The 25485-nt window shown below is 39.7% G+C and overlaps 1 protein-coding gene across 2 annotated transcripts in view; it reads left to right on the top strand.

The window, feature by feature from the left end:
• Positions 1 to 19212, top strand: part of LOC128515676 (septin-7) — a 35886-nt gene extending 16674 nt beyond the window's left edge. The window contains exons 3-13 of one of the 2 annotated variants that reach the window (XM_053489783.1): positions 5558 to 5658; positions 5764 to 5898; positions 7999 to 8116; positions 9153 to 9245; positions 9357 to 9453; positions 13764 to 13815; positions 14062 to 14187; positions 14490 to 14510; positions 16169 to 16304; positions 17304 to 17449; positions 18786 to 19212. In XM_053489783.1, the coding sequence (XP_053345758.1) occupies positions 5558 to 5658; positions 5764 to 5898; positions 7999 to 8116; positions 9153 to 9245; positions 9357 to 9453; positions 13764 to 13815; positions 14062 to 14187; positions 14490 to 14510; positions 16169 to 16304; positions 17304 to 17449; positions 18786 to 18822 (1062 nt within the window). In that variant the 3' untranslated portion in view covers positions 18823 to 19212. The remainder of the gene's footprint in view (positions 1 to 5557; positions 5659 to 5763; positions 5899 to 7998; positions 8117 to 9152; positions 9246 to 9356; positions 9454 to 13763; positions 13816 to 14061; positions 14188 to 14489; positions 14511 to 16168; positions 16305 to 17303; positions 17450 to 18785) is intronic. The other variant, XM_053489784.1, reaches the window with a different exon arrangement.
• The last annotated feature ends 6273 nt before the right edge of the window (positions 19213 to 25485 follow it).

Here is a 25485-nt window from a genome sequence, read left to right as displayed (position 1 = left end):
TACACACACACAGACAGAGATAGAGAGAAAGACGCAGTCATATTTCACTCCAGTCAGACCGGGGAGGTCTCGTCTCGTCTCGTCTCGTCCTGTCTCCAGTTCACAGCACAAGACGCAGTTCACAGAAATTCCTCTCAGTCTTTAGATTGATGTAATAACACGCTTCGAAATGTAGCTTTTCAGCTAATCGCTCCACAACGCGCCGCAATACCGGATTATTACAATTACCGCGCATTTAACGGTGCAGCCGAGTCACCGAGACGGAGTCGTTCGTCTCCTTGTAGCTTTTAAAGCAAAGATTGTCGAAGATCAGACGTTGCTCTTTATAGGTTGTATTTTTTATAATGGATATTGTAAATGCTGTTTTGTCAGGAGCACTTAGGATTGCATCAAGTGAGGACAATAAACATTTAACACTGGTACACATTGCTGTAAAAAAGTTTATACCCACCTTCCTGATTTTTTTATTTATTTTTTAATGCTTTTAATGTTCTCAAAGATAAACTCGAGTAAATACAGAATGCAGTTTTAAATGATGGATTTTATTCATTAAAGAAAAATGTGCTGTCCAAACCTGCATGGCCTTGTGTGAAAAAAGTAATCCCCCCCCCTTTTTTTTTTTGTAAAGCTGTGTAATAATATTGTGTAATTTTAAAGTTTTTTTGATTTGAATCATTTTAGGTGTGACATGCATACGACATTAACCACAGGTGGTTACGTTCAGATTTCATAATAGCAACAGAAGGCTGCAGTCTAAACTCAGTCTCAACCTCAGTAATAATGACCTCAATCTTGACTTTGCGTCTGCGTTATCACGGGTGCGTCCTGATCACTAGTAATCCCCTCCGAAGTGGACTGCACAGGGTATTCAAGCCATGTTAAGTAAGATCCCTGACTGCTCAAGTCAAATGGAACAAGCAAACAATAGTTTATCACTTCATAAACGAGATTATGATGCCTTAATGTGGAGCCCCCTAGTGACAAGGAGGAATTGGAGAAAATCGGAACCAAATTAAGGAGAAAATCGAAAAACAAAAAAGTATTTTAGTGCCGCAGCATCAGGTGAGGAGCAAGTGAAGTTATGGTGGGATGAGAATTGAGAATTGTTCATCAAGGGAAGTTCTCTGAACCAGGATAAGTGTTTACACTGTCAGTCCTCAACCAAAGCAGTAAGACTCAGATCTCAGATGGTCCTGGGTTTAAGACTTGGTCTTAAGTCGACCCTGAGGTTGATTACTTTCCTTTAAAAGCACATCCTGAGGGGATTTATTTATTAATTCCTCTCCTCAGAAATCATTCTGAATAATTCAGATACACTTGGCGGTATTACTTCGAGTGTAGCACCATCGAGCCAAACCTGGTCGCGTCATGATGAAAGAGTCTCACACACTCTTCAACACACACAAACACACACACTCCTCCCTTTTATCCTGCTTGTGCTGAATGACTTTACGGAAAGAAAGAGATCCTCTAATCCTTTAAGTACCTGGACTGGATTTGTTGTTATCCACCTCAATTTGTTACTCAGACTCGTTGCCAGAGACGGATTTTTTTTTCTCTCTTTTAAATACCCTTGGAGGTGTTTACCTGCACTCAGGTGTGGCACTTTCTCCGCTAAGTGAGCCTCAGGAGGAAGTTGTGAGGGGTGTGTTTTCTTTTGTTCTGAAGTAAAAACAACTCCTTTGTTTTCTTCAAAATACGACGGAAGGTTTTAATGATGCGAACGTTTATAGCTCAGCCTTTACATGCAGCGTAATTGCTACATGGGCAGAAGTATGCGCACCCCCTTCCTGTTTCTTCCGTCAACTGTAACCTGCAGAATAATTTAACAAGTGCCGCTTGTTCAGCTCCTTTTCAACAGCAGTCATCCAAACGCCTTCAGCCTCGCCCTGGTCGCCACGGGAATGCCAGCGTTTTCTGAATCTGCGATAAAGCGGAAAACGGCTTGAGACTACACGCCGGTGCCAGACCTCCCATCTATGCTACATCTATGAAGAACGTGATGAGACGCTTTCACACCTTCACCACAGTGAATTAATTTCAGCTTCTCACGCTGCGTGTTTCTGAGCAGGTGGCGCGTCCAGCTGCCAGTTATGTTCGAGGCCTCGCGATCTGGGTTTCACACTTGCGTTAATTTAGCACTGAGTGAGCTGTTAAAGAGTAAGGCTTCAGCTCGTTTAGTAAAGAATGAACCCTGAGAGGGCAGATTATACCACATGGAAAGACACACGCCGTCCATTTGTGTAGATTCGGCAACTTTCTGCGTGGCCGCTGAGGTCCCGTTCAATATTTTCGTGGGACGTCGCCCCTGGATGTCTGCGGTTCTACGGAGAAATGTTATGTTGATGTGTGTTTTGCAAATAGTCCTATCAAGCGGCACAGTCTGATATATTGGGTAGCACTGCGACCTTTCATCTCCACAGTCTGGGTTTGATTCCCGACTCAGGGTCTGTGTGCAGGTTCTCACGGTTCTTGGAGGGTTTCCTTCAGTTTCCTTCCACAGTCCAAAGACATGCAGAGTAGACTAATTGGCGTTCCCAAACAACCCCCGTAGTGCGAGAGTGTATGCAAGTTTGGTGCCCCAGTCTGGGTTGTACCCCAGTTTACAGGTAGAGTTTCCTTGGTATAGACTCCGTAGGATCCGGACTGAGTGATGGTCCTATTTAGACCCTTGATTCCTTCCTGATGAATGAAAATGATTCATATATCTACCAGTAATCTAGCGCTTGTTTTTTTTGTTTTTTTGTTTTTTTTACCTTCGTGGTGGGCGTGGCTATACACGTCACTTAACAAGCAATAGTTTATCCTGTATAGACAAAGTGTCCAGAAAAAACGGAAATGAAAGCGTGTCACGGCACGGCTAACTCCAAGAAAAGTAGACTTTGAAAAACTAATCCTTCAAATATGAATGAACAGATTAATATATGTCTATTCTTCCTGAGGGAAGTTTAAAACCAGTTTGTCTTATTATTGAAACCGTGGCGATAATAAAAAGCAGTACTGTGAAGCACCACTGTGAGACAAAACAAGGGGTGTGTGTAAAATACCTGAACTGAGAGTCCGGTGTGATACAAATACGAGGAGATATACAAGCTGAAATTGTCCACAAGTTTAATGTAGTTAGTAAAAACTGACAATAAATGTTATTGTTCAAATGTTAATGTTGTTTTCCAAAACAAACTTCGCTGCACTGTTGGTTGAATCACGCTTCGTAGTACCCAACCCTGAGGTGTCTCATAACATAAATGAATACCGCTATTGTTTGTGGAAGAATGTAATAATTCTGATATTATGATATGGAGTTTTTTTAAGTTCTCACACCTGAAGTTTGGGTTTGACTCTTCACAACGTTGTAGCTGAATGTTGTAACTGGTTTAAGAAATCTTAGAGGAGATGAGTGATGTGATGTTAGTGGAGGTGAGATGGGTTTACAGCGCGGTTACAGCTTCTTGATCACTGCACGCATGTGATGTTGAAGGTCACAGAAGGAATCCTGGAGGAGCCGTAAAGTTAAGCTCAGATTGGGTCAGGGCCGTCATCTCTGGGCAAACCAGGTGTGTGTGTGTGTGTGTGTGTGTGTGTGTGTGTGTGTGTGTGTGTGTGTGTGTGTGTGTGTGTGTGTGCACGCCGCCACGCCCAGCTGTAAATACTTTTTTCCGAATTACCCTGTAGATTCATTGGTCTGTTGTTGTCGTTGTGTGTGTGTGTGTGGTTTTTTTTTTCTTCCTTCTTTTTTCTTCAACCCCCTGCTATTTTTTGCCCCGTTTAATGAGAACAACCAGACACACTGTGAGGAAGGAAAGCATGGAACGATATGTTCACTACTCTTACCTCAGACCACAGACTCCAGCATTTAGTTGTCGTAGTGTATTTTGTTATAACATGCATTTTGCATATTGGGAATCATCAGCTTTCAGTCAATAATCAATCAATATTGGCTAACCACAATGTTTTTTATTTCAAATTTGACTTATAAAATTATGATTTTTAAGCGATGTAGTTTCCGGCAGTTAAAGTTAAAGCGGCAGTATGTTAGTTTACAGCACCCTTCCAGCGCACTTGTCCAATGAATGTCGTAACTGCTTATGGCATCTTAAAGCGGCAGTATGTAATTTTACAGCCCTCTGCTAGCGTTCTTGTACAGTGACCGAAACAAAACTATTTTTGATATCTTTCTTGAGTGAGCGAGTTAGTTGTTTTAAAGCTCTTGAAGGATGTAGTTATGTTGTGAATGACACTCGACTCCATCGGAACGCGCTTCAATCTGCATATTTGATTCACCAGAACATGCGTCATGACTTATCGTGAAAGCGCAGCACTTCAGGACCGCATAAAGGCAGCGGGTAATACTGTACGTGACAGTGATCTGAAGCAGGCGTACATAAAGCAGTGGCACGGACAGTTTATTTCTTATCACAGAAGCACTGAGAGAGAGAGAGAGAGAGAGAGAGTTGACCTCAGCCTCAGTGCAGTGCTGTGGTACAGTGTGGTGTGGTGCGAACTTAAACAGTCTCCTCAACACAGGCATTCCAAAAATATCACTCCTGTTTATACGAAGGGGCTAAAATGCATGAGATGCACCATTTCAATTAACAGCAGTGAATCAGGCTGTAAAAATAAAAAGCATCACTGTTACTGCGTTAACATCGCTGATGATAAACCTCGAAACTTTTGTCTTTTAAAGAAAGCTTGATTCAGGGTCACGCTAAAGGTTTCAGAAAATCATATTTATTTTTTTTAGTTATCTTTAACACAATGTGATTACTACAGCAAGTCTGGAGTAGTTTCTTTTTTTGTATGTTTTTTTTTTTTTTTCCAATGTTACATACGGCCGCTTTAACCGAGGTGCAGAATCTGGTTGCTTTTGCTGCAGAGCCTGTGTTTTATATTTCTGGTTTTGGGTTCTGACCATGGCCTGCTCTTGTGCCACTGAGTGTTTTTTTTTTTTGTTTGTTTGTTTGTTTGTTTGTTTTTTTCTTGAGGTTTGAATCCAATGTGGCCTGTTTTTCTGTGTAGCTACAACCGCTGATTTCAAAACCGACATGACAGGGCGAGGCTTTGTCTCAAGCGTTTTAAGGGTTGAGTCGCATTTTTTAGCGCCAGAAATGTTTGAGAGCTTACTAACAGAGCTGTAATAATGTGGGTTAGCAAAAAAAATATAATCATATCAATGTTTGGTGTGGTCATAAACAGCAGCGTGGAAAAAATGTGCATGACACCCGGGAGTCACGCGCAGAGCAAACGCCCCACCCTGACGCTTGCGCCTGAAACTCGAAGAGCACCCGAGGTCGGAGAGGACCTCTAGTCACGGGTTGTGACTCTTAAGCAGACTGCATTCTATCTGTCTGATGTGGAAGGACAGGAATAGGATAAAGACGGCTTTGGTGTTTCACTCTTCATACGTTTGGTTTAATCACCTATAAATGTCATTACAAAAACAACTTCACATGAACAGGAATGCTCTTATTTTATTATAGATCCAGATTTCAGCAGAACTTTTTTGAAAACTTTAAACTTTTGTGTGGAAGTTGATCATGTGATGTGTGTGTGTGTTCAGGTGGAACAGTCCAAGGTGCTGGTAAAAGAGGGCGGAGTGCAGCTGCTGCTCACCATCGTGGACACGCCGGGATTCGGGGACGCCGTAGACAACAGCAACTGGTGAGCGCTCGACGTGTTAGAGTTACTCTACAGCTACTCTAAAGGTTTTTATTATTATTATTATTTATTACGTTTGTGTTATTTAACATTGATTTTTTGCTGCAGCTGGCAACCCGTGATCGACCACATCGACAGCAAGTTTGAGGATTACCTCAACGCCGAGTCGCGCGTCAACAGACGGCAGATGCCCGACAACAGAGTGCACTGCTGCCTGTACTTCATCGCCCCCTCTGGACACGGGTGGGTACTGCGGCCTGATACAGATTGTTCCAGAAGTTTTGTTTGTTTGTTTGTTTTTGTTTTTTTCTCAAGAAAGGAAGCACGTGTTTCTTGGAAATGATCTGAAATGAGAAAATTACTTTGTGTTAATCAATCATGGAGTCATCATAAGCCGTTTTCTTAATCAATGTCCCGATAGCAAGAATTAGTTTTTTTTTGTATTTTTTTTTTTATAAAGTTTCTTAACCCCGTGTCTTATAGATACCGTATCATTACTCGATCTTTAGAATCGTTTAATCGAACCTTTAAAAATGAGCATTTTGGTTTGTCTTGTCCCGCCCCCTCACAATGAATTAAAATTTGATAAATAAGGAAAGTGAATTTTTATTTATTTAATTATTTATTTACTTAGTATTTTTGCTTTTTTTTATCATTTATTTTAATCTAAAGTGTCAAATTCATAATCACAGTCTGAGTCACCAGAGGAAGAAATGAGGTCCTGAGGTAATATTTTCATAAAACTGGTGCTTGGACCCCTCAGATCGATTTTTTTATATCCTTTCTAATAATAATAATAATAATAATAATAATTTATGGTTGTGAAAATGTCGAGTAAAATCTAATCTAGCTGTGGAGATTCAGGAAGACGGAGGAACCGTGTGTGCGTGTGTGTGTGTGTGTGTGTGTGTGTGTGTGTCCAGGAACACTGTTTAAAAGAAAAATATACATATGTGTGTGTAGTTGTTCGAGGTTTGTGTGTGTGTGTGAGAGACATGAGTGCTGTTTTGGCGTGTATCCAGTGTTGGCTCCGAGTGTGTCATATTTACACACACACACAGCTGAACACACACACAGCTGAACACACACACACAGGCCTCGTCAGTGCTGAATAAAACAAAGAAAAGGTTCACTCTCGTGACTTCAGGAGCAGAAGATCAGTGTTCAGGTTTGTCTCTTCATCTAAGACGTCCACTGCAGCAACGACGACACATGGCAGCAGGAGGAGGAGAGCTGAAAGAGTCTGCCTGTGTGTGTGTGTGTGTGTGTGTGTGTGTCTCTGTGTACACACATGTGACTGTTTGCTTTGCTAAGAGAAAGGAATCCTACTACTTCCTGAGGAGGAGTTTTCACTCTAAACATGTCTAGGAATAAAAAGCACTTTTGGCCTTGTGTACATCCGTCCGGTCTCTTTTAAGTCTTTATGTAATATCTGCACATTGAGATGCACCTTTTTTCGAGATACTTTTAGGGTAAAATTTAGAAAAAATGGTGCTGTGAAATCATGGACTCATGGCGCTCGTGTTTTAGCGTTTGGAATAAAAGCATGAGAAAACTCCTAACATGGACAATAAACAGTAAAAGCGTTGGGGGGGGGGCATTTATTTTTGAACGGCCTCGTATGAATGATGTCATACATTTACATTCATAATAGAGATGCCTCGCTGATTCTGTACAGAGTGCATGAGCTTCATGTCCGAGGAACAGAAACACATTTTTATGGAATTACATCATTAACAGGGCGCATTTAAAAGCCTCCGATCTATTTGATCTTTTGTTGATAAACTCTCTTGCTGCACAAGACTTATTTCCTGTTCTCACGGGGATCAGTATTACCTGGTGACGTCTGGTCATGTCAGCAGAGTCGCCTGTGATGTTGATCCCTATAATGCGAATCGTCTGTAATTTAAAAAGTAAAAATCCTCCTCCATAAATGACTCACCGAACATCGAGCTCCTGTTATATATATATAATATAATAGCTGGAGCGTCTGTAGTTAACCAGGTGTTGGACGTAAAAGAGGAAGGAGTCGGTTCTCAGCGTTACCGCGCAGTTCCATCTGGAGTTCATTATATTCATATGGATGTAAAACACCAAAAACAGGAAGTGGTCCAAGGTACGAGATCGACCAGATATCATCGAATAAATGATTTACTGCAGGCTCCTCCCCTCTCAGGATACACAGAGGTATCGAATCCCCGCATCACTCAACCTCGGCCAGAATCTAGAAAAACTGTGACCCACTTAATACATCTGTCACATCTCTCTCTCTCTCTCTCTCTCTCTCTAATTTTCTGTCTCTCACGCTCTGAAAACTGTCCCTCCTGTCTCTTCCTGTTTCAGACTGAAGCCGCTGGACATCGAGTTCATGAAGCGGTTACACGAAAAAGTCAACATCATCCCGCTCATCGCCAAAGCCGACACACTCACTCCAGAGGAGTGCCAGCAGTTCAAGAAGCAGGTGTGGGGTTTTTTTAGTTTTGTTTTGTTTTTTAGGGTTTCCAAGACACTGAACTAGTCAGTTTGTTATGATCAGATATATGAAATAGATTTATCTACTGTTAAACGATGTTTTGTTTAAAATAGGAATAGTATGTATTATTATTATTATGTGCGATAAAGAACTCTTTTAAACTTTTAGATGACATCACGCTATACATGTTTTTTTTTTTGTTTTTGTTTTTTTAAATCGTGAAATGTTTTTCGAGAATAATTTCTTTTTATTGGGCTATTTAAAAAGTCAACTCTTTAATTAGTTATTTATTTCATTACTTAATATTTGTGAAAATTTCTGAATGCTCTACAACTCTTGACTCTGGAAGTGTTAAACGATACCTTATAAAAAATAAATCAAATCCCAGTCAGAGCGCTAATTGCGCTGAGAGAGCTCGGCCAATGAGATCTCTCCAGGCCCCCGGCTGCGGGAGGCTACACCACCATCAGACCAGCGAATCTCCGGCTGATATGGCGAGCACTTTACCACTGCGCCACTGGGAGGGCGATTTTTATTTCATTTTGTAAATTATTTTTATTTATTTGTTATTAATTGAGGTGTTTTAGTAATTTCGGTATGTTGGTCTGGAAAGCGATGTCGTTTTTATATATGTTGCATAGCACAGAAAAAAAACCACCAGGAGTTATATTTTTGGTTGGTGTAGATATTTTTTAACGCCTACTGTACTATGCGAAGCACTGTAGTCTCACTGTGACGCACTGTAGTCTCCCGGCTCACTGACGCTAATGAGACGTGCTCCTTAGGTTATGACGTTTAGTCCCGCATGACGAGGTGTGTTTTTGATACTCAGCGGTTTTGAAGCTATTCAGTAAGTGTGATAAAGGTGTCAAAGTCCGATATCCAGCAGACAGTTTGGAGTCTGTAAGAATCTGCACAACAGATACTCTTAGAAAGTGCACAGTCTAAGCACTGGGTGATGTGAACAGGTCGTACCGTATTGCCGTTCCTCATCTCTCTGTTCGATCCCTCTCTCTGCACGCAGATAATGAGGGAAATCCAGGAGCACAAAATCAAAATCTACGAGTTCCCCGAAACAGACGATGAAGAGGAGAACAAGCTGGTGAAGAAGATTAAGGTGTGTGCGCGTGTGTATGTTGCTCCCGCCCGCGGATCGATCTTGCACTCGAGTTGTCGTGTTTGTTTCTTTACACCCCTGACTTCCCCTCTCGTCTTTCTCATCTCTCAGGACCGGCTGCCGCTGGCCGTCGTCGGCAGTAACACCATCATCGAGGTGAACGGGAAGCGTGCGAGAGGGAGGCAGTACCCGTGGGGTGTGGCCGAAGGTAACGCCCAGTCCGGATTTTAATCACACACACACACACACAACTGTTCTTCCAGTGACACCGTTCTCCCAGTGGTCAAATTCTTCTTTATTTCAACATTAAAGTGTGTGTGTGTGTGTGTGTGTGTGTGTGTGTGTGTGAGAGAGAGTGTGAGAGAGAGTGTGAGAGAGAGTGTGAGAGAGAGTGTGAGAGAGAGTGTGAGAGAGAGTGTGAGAGAAAGTGTAGGAGGATGGTAGTGAAAGCTAGCAGATCCCACAGCAGGCAGGATGTGAGAGGACTGCCGTCATACACACACACACACACACAGGAAGCAGGCGTACAGCTGTGTAAAGCAGCGTTATAACACTCTCCCCTGACGTTTCATAAAGACTTCATATGTAACACTCCTGCCCTGGTCATAGTCTCGTCCTTCGAGCTCGAACGTCTGTGAGGATTTTTAAACTTCACCACAGGTTTATAACAGTCTCCGAGAAGTTCAAAACAAAATAACATTCAAAAACAAAACAACAGAACTAAAAATAATACTAAAAAAATAAAATTTAACAAAAAAAAACTAAATAACAAAACAGAAAACTAAATTCAACAGAAAAACAAAAATTCAAAAACAAAATAAATTCAAAAAAAGAAAATAAAACAATATTTTTAAATAATTAACAAATTTTAAAACAAAATGACAAAACAGAAAGCTAAATTAATAAATAAAATGTAAAAACAAAATAAAACAGGCAACAAAATAAATTTAAAAACAAAATAAAACAGAAAACTTAATAATGACAAAACAAAATGACAAAACTGTGAAAAAAATAACATTCGAAAACAAAATAACAGAACTAAAAAATTTTTTTTTTAATTTTAAGTAATTCAAATACGAAATTCATAAACTAAAAACAAAATAACAAATTCAAAAACAAAAGAAAACAAAATAATATTGTCAGGTAGTAAACAAATTTAAAAACAAAATGACAAAACAGAAAACAAAATAACAAATTCAAAAACAAAATAACAAACAGACAATAAAATAAATACAAAAAACTAATTTAAAAACAAAATAGTAAAACAGAAAACAAACCTTTGTGTTTTAGTCAAGTAAAAAAACATAACATTTTAGCAATAGTATTATTATTATTATTATTAATCAGCCCTACAGTCAATCTATTCTAGCCAAGCATTTTTTTTTTTTTAGCTTTTTACAAAAGAGTTATCTTGATGTTTTCAGCTGCTGCATGTCCAATACTCTTTTTTTTTTTGTTGTTGTTGTTGTTGTTGTTTTTGTCTTTTACAAACAATAGGAGCAGTAGTGGGACAATACAGTGTGTTGCAACTTTTTTTTCTTTTTTTAGTCAGTTCTTCTTTTTCTTTTTTTGAACAATGGAACTAAAAGAACATAAAACTGAAAATACTGTACGACTAACTTGAAAAAACTTTTATACTTGCTATATAAATTCTATAAACTTTTATACGTATGGTATATAAACTATGGGTCACAATTATTTGCTAGTCTATTAGCTTAATGGGTTTGTCAACGGTATAGCTATGAAATTAAATAAAATAAAAATACATGACAAAAACAAAACACGATAACTACACAGAGGCTGTAAATCTACCTTGGGATTATTATGGTATGCCTCGATACGTTTCTTCAGGTTTGTGGAATTTTTCCCAGCGATTGTGTTTCCCACACTGTCCCCCCCCCCTCCCCCCACCCCCCCCCCCCCGATGTTACGACACATCGTCTTCTTTTCTCCAGTTCAGTATAAAGAAAATGGGCCCAAATATCGTTTCTTCTCTTTCGCCCGAGTGATAATGCTGTCATTTTTTTCCCGAGCTGAGAGACGAAACGCCCGAGATGAGGTTCTCACACTCGGTCCCTCAGTAGCCTACAAATCCGTCTCTGAGCTACTGTCTGCATCCTGGTGCTTGTTTTCATCACTCCCTTAGGGCTATATAAACATTTCTGCAATGATACATTTGGTGTGTGTGTGTGTGTGTGTGTGTGTGTGTGTGTGTGTATGGAGAATGGGCCTTGAATGACCAAGATGGTTTTGACAGGCGGCGTGTGGGTGGGGATCCAGCGAGGCGGTTTTGGCCCCTTGTCAACTATCCTACACATTCACACACACACACTCACACACACACACACACACACACACACACACACACTCGGTTAGAAGGTTTTTCAGTGATTTCTTCTGCCATCTGCTGTTTGTCGAGTGCACTGCAGTGAAAACGCCCGCCTCTCAGGCTTCATTCACACCTTTGTCAGTGATGATCCTCCTTTAATCAAGAAGTGAGATCAGTCAAACTTCCTCCAGAGTGAAGAGACGGATCTCATCCTCCTGCTGTGATTAAAGACACTTAAGTATTAGTGATTAGTTTGTAAATGTAAATTAAACAATTTGACATGCATAGTTTTTTTTTTTTTCTTTTACATTCTAGTTTTTTTTTTTTCTCGTGATTGGATAAACAAGGCGAGCGATTTTGACGCAAAGTGAACAAAACCAATTTTGTTTTCGTTCTCGAAACGGCGAAGTTGAAGGCTGTGGGTTAATCAATCCTGGTTTTTGTGTTATGTAATTTCTGGTTCACTACTGGAGACATTTTTGTCACTTCCTGTAATGATACTATGGCCCGTGTTGCAGTGAATGTATTATAACTGGCTGACCTTGTACCTCTGTCTAGACGTTGATGTTCAGTAGAGTCTGCGAGCGCTCTCTCCTGTCTGACCTGATGTCTAGTTTTGTCCTTTCATCTGATGCGCTTCCTTCCGTTAAATACTGTATTTGGCGTAACTGTGTGTGACCGCGTGAACACACATCCTGTTCAAGATGGAGGTCCATGAGCAACAGCCGCTCATTAGCGTTACCGTGGTTGGTTTAGTGTAAAACAACAATACTTTCATTTATCAGAGCAGTTTATTGCAGCTGTTCTCATAAACATTCCGTGGTTAAGGTCAATCTAAGTCTGCGTTCACGTTATAGACCTGATTTGTAGTGATTTTTTTTCACTGAAATGATGTATCGTGCACATGCTCACGGTATTTGAGTTAAAACATGTATTTGCGCGATCACTCATTCATCAGTTTTACACGGTGGATGCAATTTGAGCAAAAACTCATTAACGACAAAATGTGCTCAGGACTGTTTAAGTGGAGTTTAATCACACACTCTTTTAGCACGGTTTTCAAATTAGCATATCTTTTCTTCCCGTGGGAAACAAAGGCTATATGTTACTTCAAGCACAGACAAATACATCAATGAAAACCTCATTAACATTCTAAACAAACCTCGCAAATAATTTGCTGTGAATAGTTTAGAGAGCACCACCTGTGGGAGTATAAAGGAACTGCAACATTTTACCGCCTCAAATGCAAACGTTTTACCCATAAAACATTATTTTTAGACTAGCTGCACCCGCGACATCGTTTGTGTAGAATTTAATTGCACACACATAAGCTCATATTTTAAAAAATTTTACATTTTGCCATCTGCTGAATTTTGAAATAAACTAAAGTTTGTGTTTCTGTGAAGTGCACAGAATGAAGGTGTGAGATTGCGTTTATTAAGTAGATTTTATTCAAACACTTGTAAGTGTGTTTTAAAGCTGCAGCGCCATCTGTTGGATTTTGAGATGAACTAATGATTTTTTTCAATGTCTTTTTTTTTATGATATAAGGGTGTTTTCCATTTAAATCTTAAAGTAGCATATCTTCTCCTAAGAGTTGATTGTGATGAAACAAAGCCTGTATGTTACCTTTAGTTTAGCCAATTACACCTGTGGAAAAACTCGTTTTTTACTTAGACAGCCAGACAAAAATAAAAATCTTGATGTGTCTCTGTTACTCATCTTATGTCACCACAAATATTTTTATTTATTTTTTTACAATTTTTTTTACATCCTCAATGTCCAGACACGCCCACTTTAAACTTTGATTATATGTATAGATTTTTCTCTGGAGGTTGACGAACTGTAGTTGTTGAGGTGCAGAAGATGGAAGAAAGTCTGACGTCTCAGCTGTCGATTTGCAAATTCCTTCCCGATCTGTCCGTTCTCGATCAAGTCACATGACCATGTTTCGGCCGTCCTGTATATTCATTCTGGGACCCGTAGAATCTAGTGATTTGATCTGGAAAAACAAAAAAGAAAATCAGATTTGTCACATTAGGTTTAAAAAAAAATCTGATTTGAGTGACTTCCTGCTGAAAATGTGAACTTAGCATTTAAAACTATCCTCTCTTTTAAATTTCTGTTTTTGGACCTGAATGTAACGCCGATCTCCAAACCAGCGCTGTTGTTCTTTGTGTGTTTTCCAGTCGAGAACGGCGAGCACTGTGACTTCACGATCTTACGGAACATGCTAATCAGGTAGGTTCAGCTTCCACGTTCATGCTTCTCCAAAATGAGACAGATATGACTGCTGAATATAATGTCAAGATATTCATACACTCGGACGTGACTAGAGGTTTAGATGTTTCTCAGTAGATCGGTACACAGCAATGCTGTTTTATTCACAAGCAATGTTTTCATTTAATTAACGTTTATTTACACTTATAACAAACGCTCTGTTTTTCCGTTTGAAAAGAATAGGTTTGTTTTATTTGTTTTCTACAGAACCCACATGCAGGACCTGAAGGACGTGACTAATAACGTTCACTACGAGAACTACCGCAGCAGGAAGCTCGCAGCCGTCACCTACAACGGAGCCGACAACAACAAGAGCACCGGCCAGCTCACCAAGTGAGTGTGTTTAAAAGTTTTGTTTTGTTTTTAAACCGAAACAAAGAAATGTGTCATTTTTAAGTCTAGATTTGAGTGGGTTAATAAGAGTCTCGAGCTGACCTACGGCGGCGTCTTTTTATAATAACACGTCCCCCGGCTCCCTCACACGCATCAGCTGATGACTGAACCACCGCACTAACACTAACTCACCAAGTGCTTCACCAAGCACCCTCACCTACACCTGAGACCTTCAGCATGCTAAAGTCTGTGTTGTCTGTGTTTTTTTTTTGTTTTGTTTTTTTTTTTGTTCCTGTTTTTAGACTTGAGACAGATGATGGCATGTAAGTGGCACGCTTCAGTTTTATACACAGCGCACAATACCCTGTTCTGCACGTTTCTCTTTCTGCACTCGGGTTACTTCCCCTCCCTCTCTCTCTCGATCTCTCTCACTCACTTTGCCGCACTTGCTGTCAAGACACGTGTTCAGTCGGTGACCAGGGTACGAGGGTGTTAATAAAATCCCTGTGGAAACAACTTGCACATAAAAGACAGATTTATTAAGACCTAAAAATAAAAAAGGAAAAAGGTGCAGAAAATTAGATCAGGGCTGGAGACTCGAGTTTATTCTTTACTGTATTTAATTTATTAGGGATGGGAATCACCAGGGACGACCCCGATACGATACCATCGTAATAAATAAGTGAAGATTCGTGTTTGTATTGTATGATTTTATAAAAATCCTGATTAGATATTATTTAAACAAACAAACAAAAAAAAGTGCTACAATTCTAAACAAACTTAACCAATAATACTGTATACAGTACTCCTACCACACTGTTTGTTTATAGTGCACTATCTGGTGGAGAACTGAGGAACTGCAGCGTTTTACCACCTCAAATAAAGAACATGTTAAAATTCAAAATGTATTTAAATGTATTTTAAACATGTAATGTATTTTAAAAATAATTATAATAATAATAATTTGGGATCAGTTTGGTGATACGTGATTGTCCAGACAAAAGAATCCTGATATGTAACTGAAGCGATCTTTGCAGAACGTACACTGTTTCTCTACACAACTTTTAATTATTATTATTTTTTTTTTTTTCCCTTGGGATGTTTTTTTTCCTGATTTTCCCCCTAATTTAGTTGTAGCCAATTCCATACCCACACCATTAGGGGGAACGCCTTGAATAAGGGGAACGGTTTTGAATCTGGTCACTGGCAGATAAATCAGTAAATTTCTCTGGAGTAATCACCCAGAGTGGAGTAATGTTAGCGTTTCCATAGTAACAGCGTGCGCAGGGGGTCCCGATGGATGTTTAAACCGATTTTGAACGCATACAAGCCTACATTTTATCGAAGGAGTCTCCAGTGTCAGCGCTTTGTTGCCACGGTTACGGGCTAACCCTTAAGCAAGTCGATTTCTCTGTAAACAGTTTAAAAATTGTGATGTTCTTTAGTTAAAATTAGAGTTTGTATTCGGTGGCTGCGGCGTCAGAGGAATAAAACACTTGAAGGGAGCGCTGGAAGTGAACCGGCTTAGATGTTGGCTGCGATTTTCTGATTCCTGCTGATGATTTGGTTTAGGATGACGACTAGAAAAATCAGTTGAATTAAACACACATTATGGGGAAACATTTCTGTGGTAGGTGTTTATTTTATTTATTTTTTTTACTCTTTATGAAATCCTGAGCTCGCTTGATCAGCTTTAAAGGTTCTTGCCGATGATTCTTGGTACCGCTAACCCTGCTGCAGCTTGCTCATTAACACTGAAGTCGTGAGGACGCTCCGGTGTCCAGGTCTCATTTTATGCTCCTTTCTCTCTCTCTCTCTCTCTCTCTCTCTCTCTCTCTCTCTCTTTTTCTCTCTGTCCGGGGCTTTAAAACTCTCTGTGCGTTTCTTTAATGGTGCAAACGGCTAATTGTGTCTGTCTGTGCATCTGCTTGTGTTTTCTGCACTCGTGTGTGCGCTTGTGTGTGTGTGTGTGAACGAGCAGGAGTCCACTGGCGCAGATGGAGGAGGAGAGGAGAGAGCACGTGGCCAAGATGAAGAAGATGGAGATGGAGATGGAGCAGGTGTTTGAGATGAAGGTGAAGGAGAAGCTCCAGAAGCTGAAAGAATCCGAGATGGAGGTAAATTCAAAAGTTTCACACCGTAACTCTAATCTGACTTGTAAAGCATAAACTTTTCATCTGCACAAGTTTTAATGACATGAGACAACGATGTTTTTACCAGGACAAACTTTACGAAACTACTTCTGTAAGATGAAACAATTCCTAGCGCTCGAGTAGAATTTGCGCGTATAGAAACCTGTTTTTTTTTCGGCTAAAATGATGTTATAATCTGATGTTTGTTTATTTATTTATTTATCCATTTGTTTAATTTATCTGATAAAATTTTAGTTCTGTAAATCCATTACATTTTATCTATAAAATACCCTGTGAAGCTGATGTGGTATTAAAACACTAAAACAAAAAAAAATTAAAACAATCTCTCTCTCTCTCTCTCTCTCTCTCCGTCAGCGCCTCCATTCTTACGCTTTTAATTTATTTTCTCTCTTTATGTTTATTCTCTTATTTTCTCACTTACTTATTTCGCTTTTTCTATTTGTTTTGCTTTATGCTTTTCTTTCCTTTTTCTTTAATGTTTCATCCTTTTTATTTTGAAAAAATTTCTTTTGCTTTCTTTATTTGCATCCTCTTCATCTCATCCTTAAAACCCTTTCTTTTTTTTCACCTTTGTGTCATTTTATTTCTTTATTTTCTCTCCATCTTCTTTCTTTGCTTATGTATTTAATTTCTTGTCATGTGCCCTCTCCTTTTAAAAAAAAATTTTACTTTTTTCATTTTTATCCATTACTTTTAATTCTCATATTTTCCCCTTATTTAATTGTCAGTACTTTTTTTATTTTTCTTCCTTTTCTTTTCCTTTAATTTCACTCGTGTTTTCTTTTTTATTTCCTTTCTTTCCTTTCATCTTCTCCCTCTCTTGTCCTTTTCCCTCCTTTTTCCTGTACAGTTTGGATGAGCACATGACCTGCATGAGATTCATCTATTCATAATGCGCTGCAATGTTCATAACCTTTGTGTGTGTGTGTGTGTGTGTGTGTGTGTGTGTGTTTGCTCCCTCAGCTGCAGCGGCGTCATGAGCAGATGAAGAAGAACCTGGAGGCTCAGCATAAAGAGCTGGAGGAGAAGAGGAGGCAGTTTGAGGATGAGAAGGTCAACTGGGAGACTCAGCAACGCCTGATGGAGCAGCAGAAACTCGACGCCTCTAGGTACACACACACACACACACACACACACACTACAGTTTGTATTGTCCTGCTGAGGAACAAGTAAACACCAATCAATCAGCTATAGCCAGTTAACACTTTTATCTGATCTCAGGTCAGAAATCAACCTAATCTGACTAATTAAAATGTCAATTTTAAAGTGCATGCTAATTATCTTCACTGTTACCGTAGCAACAAGCCAAGTAAGCTTTGTAAGAGTCACTTTAGGGTCGTTTTTTTTTTTATCAGAGCCACAGGACCTTAAAGTCTGGCTTGTTCTGATCATCAGTGTGAACACAACCGCTCCGCGCTCGGGAACCAGGTCATATAGAGGCAGGCGCTTCTATATTTAGAACACGACATCATCAGTGCCGTGTGTCGCCCATAAGAGCGTTACTCATCATCAGTATTTCAGAGATAAATGTAAACTTGAGCATAGCATAAAAGTTAACTTCCTCATTCTCTTCTTCTCTTTGTGTTTCGTGGCGAGTAGGTTTATACTGCCACCTGTTGAATCGGAGAGTGTAAATACGAGAACGATGTGTGAAAAAACACACTGGAGACACTTTCAGTTCCACTTGTTTTTTCTCCCCTAATGTGAAAGGAATGTAGACATACTTTGGAAAACCAAACATAAAACATCTGGAACGATTAAAGATTTAGTGTGTATATAGTTGAAGGATTTTTTTTTTAACTAAATAAAGATGAACACTGATAGCGACTGAAGTGTTCTCTCACACCATTTTCTCTCTCTCTCTCTCTCGCTGAGATTAGAAGATTACACAGGATTGGTTCGTCTGACTAAACAAGTCCATTGTGTCCAATCGTCAACATAATCCTGATGTGTAGATCATAGAGCCAGATGTTTAGATAAACCTGATTAGAGAGGATTAAAACCGCATCACTCAGCTCATTTCTCCTGTTGGTTTTTGCCAACGATCTCGAGTGATGAAGGATGAGGTCATGGACGAGGGGGTCCATCAGGAGGATTGAGCGCGTCCTAAATTGATTATAATTATTATTATTAAATTCAAGCTGCGTTGAAAATCAGCTAATATTGGAAAACTCTGTAGCTGTAACTCTGCTCAGTCGCAGCGCTCTTCTGTTGATTATTTTCCTCCATTAGCTTGAGCCCTACGTGTGTCTACGCTTAACACACCAGCGGGACTGTAAATATCTTAGATCTATTTAATTTTTATTCCATAATGTCTCATTTAATCAGAGGTCACGAGGTCGTATATTATTCATCGCGATGAGGATCATGATGTGGATCGATGTGAAACATTCCATGGAAATTGTTCCATGTTTGTTGATTTATTTATTTGTTTTGTTATTTCAGGACTTTGGAGAAAAACAAGAAGAAGAAGATCTTTTAAAAAGTGTTTTACCCAACACGATGTTATCAGTTGCCAATAAAACAATGCCAGCCTGGACTGTCTGTCGGTCACGCATAACGAAATATCCCCTCCCTCCCTCCCAGTGTGTGTCTGTGTGTGTGATGAAAGGACAGCTTTACTTGATGAGGACGCCAGTCTTATTGACGTCCTGCCTTTTTTTCCTCGTTGTTTTCTTCACCCTGACCCCTAGTCCGATTCGTAATGATGAGTTCACGAGACATTTATAATAAACACACACACGAATGTAAAGCAGGTTTACCACGACCTCCAGGGAATAAAAACAAGTTCACATTTAACCCCTATTTTTACAAATAAGATGAAATTTACAGTAGGAATAGAAAGAGAACTGTATCATTGTTTTGTTTAAAAGAGAAAAAAAAACACAATAAAAATACCCAGGAAAAGTGAATCATGACGGATTACATGACATTATTATTGTTATTATTATTATTATTATTATTATGAGGTCACACTGCCCCAGCTTTTCTCCACGTACGACTTCTTAATCCCCTTCATAATTCTTTCACCGACTCAAATCTTTAAACAAATAAATAAAGTAATTAAATATGACCGAAAGGCTGCAGTACACCTCAGGCCATTTATTCATATTGTTAATTTTTTTTTTAAATAAAAACAATTTAAAAAATAATTAAAAATAGTGGCTTTCATTTTTTTTCCTTCTTCTTCTTTCTCTTTAAAAAAATGTTAAGCTTTTCCATTTTGTGTAATTTAAGTTATCCAGCCTCGGACCGCATTGTATAACATTTTTGTTGTTGTTGCTGTTGTTATTATTATAGTTGTTGTTTGTGTAACATTTCATTTACTTTTTGTTTTTTTGTTGCGCTCTGTTTATCTTCTTTAAATCACCCCGCTACAATGATGGTGCACCGAGATGCTCCTTTTTTTTCCTTTTTTCTTTTTTTTTCTTCAAATGACCTGCCACTCTGATCCGGACACGTGTACACCTCTCGCTAACGTACAGAACGTATGCAGGAGGGTTTGTTTAAGGTCACATGGGGTCAGATCAGACTCGTACAGACTCATTAAAACGGTTCTAAGAGGAGATTAGATTTAAAAAAAAGAAACGGATAAGACAAAATTAGTCTGCAACACACCAGTCCAGATGTGAAGCACGGTGGTGGGTGCATCACATGATTTACATTGTTTTTATTTTATTTTTAAATCAGCTTTGTGATGATGATGATGATGATGATGGATCTTGTGGAGAAGGACTTTCTCTTGCGCTCAGTCCTGTCTCAGATCACTCAGGGTGATCCCGGTTTTCCCCGCACATTTACGTGTCAGTTTTGGAAAAATACGGACAAGCATCGTGTCTACATTTCCCGTCCCGAGTTATCCGTTAATGAGCTGTTACTCTTAAGGCCTCAGTCACAAATCACAGTTACTCCAAAGGCTTTTGAACAGCAGCTCCAATCCTGTCTGATCCCCTCCTAAATATCTCGTCGGTGTTACCCAGATTAACGCTGATCGGAGCAGCGAGCGCGAGCTCCCCCCCACATTTAGCTTTCCATTATGTACTACACCTATATATTTTTTTTAAAAGTTGTCCTTTTTTTTTCTTCCCCCATTTTTATTGTACAAAGTCACATAATAAAACTGTGATGAACCTAACCGTGCAGTCTTATCATGTTTTCCTTTACTTCATAAACTATTAATAGTAATAATAATAGTGAGCACATTTTACAGCAAACAAAAATGATCTGGGTAAAAGCAGATAAATTTTAAGTATAAAAAAAATCAATTAAAAAAAACAGAAAACAAAAAGCACAAGAAATAAAATGAGAATCAGACCAAAAATGTTTTACAGTTTTAATTTTGATGTAAGCTTCTTTTTTTTTTTAATTGCAATATAAATGTATTATATTGCAACTTATTATAAATTGTGAAAATGTTTATCATGTCAAACTGAATTCAGTGTTTTACAATAAAGATCATTTAATATATATATATTTCTTTATTTTTAAAATCCAGCACCCTTTACCTTCACCATACAGTACTATGCTTTATTAACCAGCAGGGGGCGACATTTATGTTTTAACTCAAATACCATCATTTATATTAAACAGGGAACAACTTCTTAGAATAAATTTTAACAGAAGTAATAAATAATTATCATTTCCAGACTGGTTAACTGATTTTTATATGAACTTTCTTTTCCCCTTTAAACCTATGTGGTTCTTATAAAGTAAAAAAACTTTGGAGTCACACACACACACACACACACACACACTCTCTGATGTTTGGAGTCAGCAGGTGACATGACTTTTCGTTCTGCTCTCTGATTGGCCCGCTGCTCTCCCAGGATATGTAGTTAGACATTGTGACGGCCAATCGGAGCCGAATGCCGTCTCAGTATCTGGCAGGGCTGTAAGTCACAGGTCAGAACTTTCTAGATATTCAGGGTCAACAGCACACAGGGCATGCTGGGTATGTTTTCTCTCTGACTGACTGACTGACTTCGTCTAGTCGAGGTCGCATGGTGGTCTTCGGTTGTTCCACTTTCGTAGGTTTTATCAGATCGTCAAGGAGAACATTTTTTAATACCCAAAATGGCTGATGCGTCACAGTGGCGTCGTGGTTAGCACTGTCGCCGTGCACCTCCTGGGTTGATTCCCTGTGTGTGTGGAGGTTATATGTTCTCCCTGTGCTTGATGGGTTTCCTTCCACAGTCCAAATACATGCAGATGTGGCCTGTGATAGACCGGCAAACACAGTGTCTCCTGGAATAAGCTAAATATATATATATATTTCTGCATTTATTTTGCATCACACATCTGTAAAAAAAAAAAAAACATCTGGATGTTCTGGAACCTGCTTAAGGTTCAAGGTTCTGTTATCAGATGAGGTCGAAAATGAAAACGAGTAACGCTCTATTAAGTTTTTTTTCTGTCTCGGGGACACCAGTTCACCTTATTTGTTCTGAACGTTATTGGCACAGGTTTTTACACAGGATTCCCCTCCTGTTGTAACTCACGCATTTCTCCTGGCTTGAGACTGGCACTGAGGACGCCTGGGAATCTTCACACCTTGCTTAAGTCCCAAATGGGGGTAACTCGGTGGCGTTGGGGTTCGATCCTGTGACCCTCGGTGGAAGTCTTGTAGAAATGTTGCAACGGTCTAAAATTATTCCTCATCGTCATTCCTCAGCATCATCAGCTAAAGCAGGATGAGTCCAAATTGAGTCTATTTCAGAGTGATGGGCGTGTCAGGGTACGAAGGGAAACACATGAAGCGATCATGCATAGTGTCCACTGTACAAGCCTCTGGAGACAGTGTGATGATCTGGGGTTGATCAGTCGCTCAGGTCGAGACTCAGCAACGTTATGGGGCAATAAGATGAAGTCAGCTGACGACCTGAATGTACTGAATGACCAGGTTATCACATCTATAGAGTTTCTCTTCCCTGATGGATCAGGAATATATTGCAGGACTCATTAACTGTCTCCACCACATTGTGTATTATAGGTTCAAAGCTAAAGCTAACATTAGCGTACCTCTTGATGTTTCTTACACTCCTTTTGATTGCTGTAACAAGATTGTCATCCATGATTAAGATTCTAATTCAGGTCATAAGCAGATTTACGGCCTGTAAAAGATGCCCCCTGGTTATAATATACAGTATATATAACTATACAGATCAGCCGCAGCACGAGCAAACCGCAAAAGTCCCGAGGGCGTGTCTCGATTTGGGTGTTCATTTTATGAAGAGTTTGACTGACATGTTCGCTCCTGCCCGAGGCAGTTTCAATTATCTGTAAGAACAGACGACAGATTTGTGATGTTTCGAATATTTGCAAAAAATAAATAAAATCACACTATAAAACCGAAAGTATGTGGACACCCGACGACCCTGACACCGCTTTGTGAGAGGGCTGTCCACCTTTATCGTCCGTCCGTATACTTCTGGTTTCATGCTGTCTTCGAGCACACTTTGTAACCAGTAACCAGGTGATATAACGTTTCGATCTGCTCTCTTATTCCCCGTATTTGTTTGGGACGAACTCCCTCCAGATACTCCGGGTCAACAGCACAAGGGACATGTTGTCTTGCTCTCGGAATGAACCGCCGGAGCTGCGAGAGCAAACTCTTATTTCGCAATAGGTTTCGTTGGCAGCTCACAGTGGTTAAGGTTCGCTCCGGTGACCCGAGGGAGATTGCGAGCTCAAATTAGACGGACTATTGATTCATCTTATAAACTTTAAATGTCTGGATAGCGAGAGCAGCTCTGAATATCGCTCTGTGTGCAGATTCAGACCTGTTCATACTGATAAAAAATAAGATCTTTCGCTATCCGCCCTCTGGTATTCCAGGATGTGTGGTGGTTTCAGAGTTTGTTCAACTCATCAGATTTTAAGAGGAACATAATAGATAAGTAACTGCATCTTAAAGGTGCAAGAAGTTTGCGAGGGTGAGACAAAAATGATCCACACTCCAGTTACAATAAAACATCTGTCTGTCTCATTCATCTGTGCTGTCCATTCAGGACTCCTGTCCCCCCGGTCACATCGGTTTATTTGTAACTGACGTGTAAGCAAAAATGACCACACGAAAGAAGAGATTTTTTTTTTCCCGTGGTTTGAGCATAAACAGGAGCGTTTGGATATCTGGGAACGAAATTCACACCCATACTCTAAAGACGGTGAAAGTTTCTTAACGAGGATCAGTACTGGTGACGAGACACGGGTTCATCACCACGAGCCTGAGAGTGAACGTCAGAGCGAGAGAAAGTTCAAAAGTCGACCATCAGCTGGAAAACTCATCAAGTTTTTTCGCGGATTCTCGGGGGCCAGAAGTATTGGAACACCACAAGGAAAAAAAGGATTCGCAAATCAACTTTAAGTCCTGATCTCGCCTTGTCAGACCTGTTTTGACGAGGATGAAAACTCACTTCTGATGAAGAAATGACGACAGCAGTGCATTCTCGTATAGCTCGCAGCTTAGCGTAAAGGTATTTTTTTTTTATAAGGGAATACGAAGGCTTGTTGACTGATTGGACAAAGTGTTTTGAAAAGCGAGAGGATTATGTTGAAATATTATGTATTTGACCTAAAAAAAAAAAAAAAATTGCGAAAGAACACTGAACAATATGTATACACTTCAGTTATATTACCGTACTTGGATATATACCGTATTATTATATAATCCGTTTACTTTTCGATGTTGTCATTCTTTTCTCACATGCTTTCGATAGTGTAAATAGAGATCGGTGCGATTGTAACTCAGCAGCGAGGGGCGTGAGGAAACTAGGGCACAAATCCTCTCGGTCTTGCTGTGCTTCTGCAAGCAGAGACAACTTATTACATCACCTGGTTACTTTTGTTGTACTCCTCTGCTCGTCCATGGTATAAATGTGTGTGTGTGTGTGTGTGTGTGTGTGTGAGACAGAGAGAGGGAGTTATTTTAAAATGTTGCAGTGAGTCATCGGAAAATGACTCTTCCTGAATAATGTGTAAATTGATGTTGAAAGGCTATCATCAGTATAACACACACACTTGTGCTTTGCAAACCGCGACTCTGTAGTCATGACCACCGGTAGCTGGGTCTGAGTCAGAGAGCGACGGCCAACTGGCAGACGTCTCCAGAGAGGACTGGCCTTCGCAGACAAGAAGCTCTGTGGGTCGGCCAGCTCTTCGGTCTCACGTCACCTCACATTCCCTCTTCGTCCTCGTCGAACCCTTTCCATGCACACGGTCATGACGTCCATCTGGCCTTTTATTCCTGATAGAATACCTGATGCCTCTATCATCAAGATCTTCTGCATCAGCTCTCTCTCTCCAGGAACAAACGCCGTCTAAAGAGGCTTAACTCTACTCTATCTATTACGGGTTGAATTTCTGTAATTGCACCTGCTTGCATCCTTTCCTCAAATTTAGGCTCCTCCCACTGAGGACGCAAAAATGAAAGGGTAGAAAAGAAGAACGAGTGTGTATCGAGGCAGCATGGTGTTCATCAAGAGAGCTGCGTAATCAGTCACTAAATTGTGCTTCATTATACAATGACTGCAAGCTGATCTTGCATGCAAGGATTCGCTTCTATATACAGGTTATTATTTAGTTAAAATGCTGTCCAGACAATAAGGTCTCAGGTTTCGGGCTAACGGTACTTTGGGGGTTTTATTCTTATCTTTGCATGTGTTCATTCTGTATGTACAAAAAGAGTGTTAAACAATGGCATTGTCATGGGAGCGCATAACCCAGAAGCAGAAGTGTTGTTTTTGTGTTTGTTACTTTGTGTAAGTTCTGCAGTAGAGCTGTGAACATGCAAATCAATTAGCATCAGTTGATACTTCTTAATGTAACAGTCAGCGCTTTTTCCCACTCGAAGTGGGCGTGGCTATCATCTATCAAGCATTCAAGCATTCAACTCAAGCTATCGAGCAATAGTTTATCATGTGTATATATAGTTTATCATAGTGTAAAAAAACTAAAACTGAAGTGCGACACAGCATGGCTGACTCCAATAAAAGGAAAGTAGACTATGAAAACTGAACCCTCAACGATGAATGGAAAGATCAAGAATATATGTTATTTTAAAACCAATCTGTTTTATGTGTTCTGAAACAGTGCAATATTGTGAAGCGCTACTGTACTTAAAGACAAAACACTGATCGTTCATTTTTTG

This window comes from Clarias gariepinus, chromosome 28, assembly GCF_024256425.1.
Source record: "Clarias gariepinus isolate MV-2021 ecotype Netherlands chromosome 28, CGAR_prim_01v2, whole genome shotgun sequence".
NCBI lineage: Eukaryota > Metazoa > Chordata > Actinopteri > Siluriformes > Clariidae > Clarias > Clarias gariepinus.
Note: the sequence above shows the minus strand (reverse complement) of the source record. Positions and strands in the feature narration are given on the sequence as shown.